The following is a 6,397-nucleotide window of genomic DNA, read 5'->3' on the forward strand; positions in this document are numbered from 1 at the left end:
TAACTCCGTCTCTGCTCTCATTTAGCCCTTAGACTGCATGTGCAGAAACAGTCTTCATGGTACAGGAGCTTCTGGTAGTCCCTGAGCAGAAATGCAGGCACTGGTGAAAGTAATATAATATCACAGGATGTTAGTGTGTGCCCCACCCCACCCCTCCCCTCCACACATGTGCAATTTGCTTGGATTTTCTTTTTTTTTTTTTTTTAAGATTTTATTTATTTATTTGAGAGAGACAATGAGAGACAGAGAGCACGAGAGGGGAGAGGGTCAGAGGGAGAAGCAGACCCCCCGCTGAGCAGGGAGCCCGATGTGGGACTCGATCCCGGGACTCCAGGATCATGACCTGTGCCAAAGGCAGTCGCTTAACCAACTGAGCCACCCAGGCGCCCTTGCTTGGATTTTCTGAAAACCAGGAGAGGTATCTTGTGATGTTTAGTCAACCAAAAATAAACAAGAGAAATTTTTATACTTTTTTTCCTACAACTAGTATCAAAGGCCGTTGATTGATATCTGAACAAACGCCCAACCCAGTGAAGCTGAAAGATAGTGGGTCATTGATTGTTATGAGGTTAGGGAACTTCAGAAAGTCTTAAATAGCAGCATGTTGGTGTTGATTTCTGCAGCTTTGCAGTGACTTTCACTCAGGGAAAAGCAGTGATTGAGTTAGGTGCTCAGTCACAAGGTAAGACCTGCCGCAGTTCATCAGGAGGTTGGGAGCTCCTCCCCCCCCCCCCCAAGCTTTCTGGCCAACGCCACTGACCAGGTCAGACCACAGTGTTGGATGGCCTAGCCCAGAAAGTCTGAATCCGAGCAGACTAACTTTCTAGCCCTCAGTTACAAGTGACGTCATTCAAGGGTGTCCCATCCCAAACCACCACCCACAGGCGGAGTAGCCCTTCCTACTGGCTTTCTCCTCCAACAGGGTTTAATTCTTTAATCTTACAGAATAAAGGACTTTGACCTACCAAACACTTTACTTTGCATTTAAGAGTTCCCCAAAGTCCTCTGCCAGCAGGTACACATTTGGGCAGTAAGCATATTTCTTACTTTAGCTTATTGGCTTACATGAATTGACTTACGATAATCACATGCTGTCACGAAGTTTCTGTATAATGTAGATGCCAGAGCGTGGGCTTCAGTATGCACAGTGGTGATATGGTCTTGCTAATCTTTTAATTAGAAACCACTCGCAAGCAGAATTTGAAACTGTGGTTCAAACTTGGAGAGCACTCTGCAGAATTTAAATGCTTGTCTTCTTAAAAAATGATGCTCTCATTTTATCCAGGATCTTAGATTATAATCATGCAAAAGTTCTGTGAGCTACATTTAAATTCCTGAAGTCTGAAATAACTTTATTACACTAGGAAATAAAATTACGTATTTATACTTTCCTTGAAGAGGATCATGGATTTCTCTGAACCGATCTCAGGGATATATAGCTTTAATATCTCTCTCGTCAGATCTGACTGAAGATTTCCCTTTCATTTGGGGAGAAACAAACATTGACAGTTAGCCTCAAGCGTATGCCAGTCAAATCTCCGATTCTTCCATGTCTGTATTTGACTCTTTCTTCTGCCATTTCCTTAGCCAGACGTTTGCCTGTGTGCCTCTGCTGCCTTAGTTTTGCAGACCAGCTTCACCTGCATCCCCTTACGTGGGTTCTGAGCATCTGCAGACGTGGGTTTCCAGCTAAAAATAATGGCACATTTGGAAGAACACTTTTCTTGACCTGGGCTGCTAACATAGGGGACTGGGATTCAATTATCCCTGCTCTACTTACTAAGTGCAGGATAAAGACCATTTTTGCTCGGGAGGAAATTGCATTATTTTTGCATTATTTTTCCTAAACAGTTGACTTCCTGGCCCTTGTTTTACATGGAAAATACAGTGGGATGGAGCATCTTATGTAACGGAAGGTGCCAAAATGCATGCCCCGTAAAGTGCAGATGTATGTTTGAATCTCTGCGCCTGGTATATTCAGCCTCTGCCTAGAAAGCAGCTTCAAGTAGCTCAGAGTTCAGTCTAATTAGGTGTTTCCTTATAATTCTAAATAATCTGAATTTCCTAACGCTGTATAATAATGTCTGATCACTAAGGAGCTTGCTTTGGAGACCTAGATGCTTCCTCTTTGAAAAGTTGTCTGCAGCTCTTACACCCTAAAATGAGAGTTTCTAAAGTAGATAAAAAGCACCAGACCAAAAGGGACGCTAAGCTTCTTTAAGCCAGTATATCTGGTCCAGTCTCCCTGCAGACTCCTGTCCACTGGCCAGACCTATTGTTCTTCCTCTGATGTGCAGGTTTTCAAGCAGGTGTACTATGGGTGACAATTCCAGCGAAATGCATGTGGCTTTTTTAAGCACCTAGCCTGGACATTGTGCTTTCAAGTGCCTGCACCTAGCAGTACATTGCAAAATGAAGTCCCTTTCAAAGAAATGGGCTTCAGCCTTTGTGCAAATCCTGATTTGATGTTTTGTCAAGTAAGTTGCAAGTTGGGCAGAGGAGGGGCCTGAGAAAGTAAATCAATGAGCCAGGACCTAGGTAAAGAACTCCTTTCATTTCTCATCATCCTGGACACCCTTGGATCACACAGTGCGCCTCTTGTAACCATCATCCCTAAACCCTCCGCCATGCTGTCTTCATTAATAGTCATCTAACACCATGGCCCTGCTTTCAGGTACAATCCCTCCACTCATTAAGTCAGTTGTCCAAAGCGAAGAAGGCCTGACGACCAACGAGGGGCTCAAGATGCTCGTGACCATCTCCTGCATCCTGGTGGGGGTCTTGCTGCTGTTTGTGCTCCTGCTGGTGGTGCGGAGGAGGAGGCGGGAGCAGAGGCTGAAGAGGCTGAGAGGTGAGTGGCGGCCCCGCAGTCACCTGCTTGCACCACTTTCTCTGGACAGCCAGCCTGGTGGGCGCTACCCCCCAGGAGAAGGGCTTTTATTCTCTAGGTCAGGTTCCCCAACTGCCAGACTCTGTGACACGCCTTCAGCAGGGCCGCAGATCCTTAGGGGAAGAGTCGCGCGGATGTTACTACCCAACACAATCAGACATTGAGGGAGGGTCAACCTCACACTGGTCTCCTAAATCCTAGAAATCAGCAAAGACAATTATTTTCTCATGGGTCTTTCAACTCTGCTCACTTTAATTCTCAGCCATCGCAGCAAGGCCATCAATTATGGCGTTCTTTAAAAAGACCTATCGCATTTGCTGTGGCAATGAGAACTATTTTATTGCCAGGAAGTGGAAATTGAGGGCTTATGGTAAAGCACTGTGAGGCAGAAAACACACACTTTCCCAAATTAGAAATGTGAGCTAAAGCTCAGTGTAAGAGTTTCACTCAGACAACAAAAAAACCATGGAAGACAAGAGCCTCGGCCAGACGAGAGCCATTGTGAGCAGGCACCGTTATTATTATGTCTAGCTCGGTGAGGTCCCGGTGACAAAGCTATTTCTAGCTTCTGGCCAAGAGCCCTTCCTTGCCCTTGCTCTGCAGTGTGAGGAAAATGAGCTTTTTCCAACATGAAACCCCATGCAGGAAGAGTGGTTCCGAGTCCTTTGCTTTTCATCTGTCAGAGTATTTAACGAAGCCCGTTTTTTGATAAAATGCATGGACACGATGTTTGCATTTCATCAGTCCAGTGCGAAGTAATGTCAGGCAGCATCCTGCATATTCCTCAAAGTTACATCCTGAGGAACAAGTCTGGAAGCCCAGTCCCCAAGACCTATCTGTGACATCCCCAGACATCGCTGATACCAATGGAAAACATCGACATCTTCTGCAAACACTTCAGTTGGCTATCACCTGATGAGAGCAGCAGAACATGGTGATACTTTCTCTTGTCTGTGCTTATGCGAAGCATTTCTCTTTATGTGGCCCTAACACAGCTTCCTATCAATTTGCTTCCACTTAACTGTAAAATTAAAATATTTGAAGTACATCATGCTCCATCTGTACATGTTAATAGCCCTTCCATTTAAATCTCCCACAGCCCCATCATTCAGATGAGCCACCGGTCTCATTGAAATATCCTTGCTAAATTCTGTTAACCACTTATTTAATTTTGCAGACTTACCTTAGTAAATCCTATATATCCTAAGCACCATGCTTGGTGCTTGATGTATCAAGATGAAGAGAAAGAGCCTTCTGAACTTTGGGTTTAGTGTGGGAGGCAGACACATGAGCATCTACCAGGAAAAGAACAAAAATGTCATGAATATTAAAATAGGGCTTCAAATAAATCCTACATATGCTCAAAAGAAGAAGCAATTAATCCCAACCGGGAGAGAAAGGGACACCATCTAAGAACTACATAAGAGCAACATATTGCTTAATATGTTGAGAAATCCAGTATAAGGTGAACTGTGTTGGATTACATTCCATACATTCCATACATTCCATGAGCACCATACAAGTGCTCATCACTAAGATACCAAAAGGATGTTTTTCTAACCCTTTCACAGACAACAGAATCCCATATTCTGGACTTTACAGACAATATTATTGAGGAGCCAATAACTGACAGACCAGCAAGGATCTGTCCTTGTTGCATTTAGATGGCCAGATCTAGCTAGCTGCATTTCAAAGGTTATGAATTGTTCATGTAACATCTTCTAAAACCAACAGTGAATTTTTTTTCTTAATCATTTCCATTTGATCACAAGGGTTTGGCAGCAAATGCATTAAACATGAAGGTACTCCTTCCTGGTATTCTACCACCCTCTGCCAAATTCACCATTCCTTTCCCCCCAGTTCTACTGAATTACTCCTTCCTTCTCAGCTGTTGTTTAATTTGCCCTATTCTACTCATAATCTAAGCACCCCAGTCTCTAAAGATTCTGAAGATGCCTCTAACTCTTACCAACATATTGGGCTGTACTGATGGTGGGCCCATGCACCTTTACTGTTTTTCTTAACAATGTCTTATCATTCAGGGATTGTTTTGCAAGGGCTCCTGCCAGAAAATATCCTGGGACTGGCATTGTTATTGTGGACATCTCTACTCCTAGACACCAGTACTTCATAAAGGCTTTTGGTAAAGAAAGCAATACATCACATCAGAGAGCACAACCTTTCCTTCCCCAGAAATGGTTTTGTTTTCTTTGTGCCCGAGGAAAGACAGAGCCCACACAAAGGTTTCAGCAGGAAGAAAACAAATACTGTGGGAAAGAGTGTTTATTTATGCAAGATGCTGGGGAGCAAAGAATTCCAGGGAAGCAAATTGCTGAAGTTCAGGAGTGTCTGCTGTCTTGCATTTTGTATGCACTTCGCAAAGCCTTCCAAACCCAGAGTCGGACAAGAAGGCAGTGAGAATGCAAAAGACCAGGCATCCAATTCCACATGCTTCCTAACAGCACGTTTTATTTATTTATTTATTTATTTATTTATTTATTTATTTTATTATGTTATGTTAGTCACCATGCAATACATCATTACTTTTTGATGTAGTGATCAGCACATTTTAATGCAGACGCACAGAAGTAAATTCAAATCAACAAACCACATCTGCCATGTGCGGGCTGTCACCGTTTTTAAAACGAACATAAAATTTTCTTATTAACCACTTCTATATCTTGATCACAAGGGTTTGGTTAGGTCCCAAAGAGAAAAATGAGGACTACAATCCTGTCCCAGAACCACAGAAGCTGACACTCTAGTGGCAGTGAGTAAAGGCTTACAAGAGATAGATATCTTTCTCTAACTGTGAAAAGTGCACCATGAAAGGACAGAGTAGGTGACATAGGTTATTGGGGGCAGGGGGGCTGGTCTTGCCCCCAAAACATCTCTCTTTTAGTCCAGCAGAGCCCACACAATGTTAATTAATGACATAAAATGTTTCCAACTCACTCATAGAGGAAAAGTGTAGCCAGAGCTTAATGTAGTAGGTGCCTACCTATTAAACAGAGCTCAGTGGTAGAATCACCTAGTTACAATCTGACCCACATAAGGCACAGATCCTGTGCCTGGATTAGAATGAGTTCAAATATATTTACAGATTCAACAGAAAGGGTTGTGTCATACAATATTTTTATTGTCCCAAATAAAGACATTTCTAATAATATGTCAATGTTGCTTGAACAACCACCAATAAGGATCAAAACTGGAAATAAAATTTGGATTATAGAAAAATATTGTGGGATTCCTAATGGACACTGTTAGAGTTACTATTTAAGGTCAACTTCGTATTTTTGACCTTGTTTGATTGCTAGATGTTTATAAGCAAGGTATGTTTTACCATGTAGACAAACAACCTAGTTAGGTGAATATAACATAACATTCTTTTAGGTAAAAATGAAGAAAGAAGGAAGGAAGAAAGGAGGGAGGGAGAGAGAGAGAGAGGAAAGAAGGAAGGAAGGAAAGGAAAGGAAAGGAAAGGAAAGGAAAGGAAAGGAAAGGAAA

At 42.7% G+C, this 6,397-nt stretch overlaps 1 protein-coding gene across 1 annotated transcript in view; it reads left to right on the forward strand.

The window, feature by feature from the left end:
• Nucleotides 1-6,397, forward strand: part of DSCAM (DS cell adhesion molecule) — a 709,341-nt gene that overhangs the window by 660,952 nt on the left and 41,992 nt on the right. The window contains exon 29 of the mRNA XM_044918979.1: nucleotides 2,675-2,851. Coding sequence (XP_044774914.1) covers nucleotides 2,675-2,851 — 177 coding nt within the window. The remainder of the gene's footprint in view (nucleotides 1-2,674; nucleotides 2,852-6,397) is intronic.

Source organism: Neomonachus schauinslandi, chromosome 1 (genome assembly GCF_002201575.2).
Source record: "Neomonachus schauinslandi chromosome 1, ASM220157v2, whole genome shotgun sequence".
Taxonomy (NCBI): Eukaryota; Metazoa; Chordata; class Mammalia; order Carnivora; family Phocidae; genus Neomonachus; species Neomonachus schauinslandi.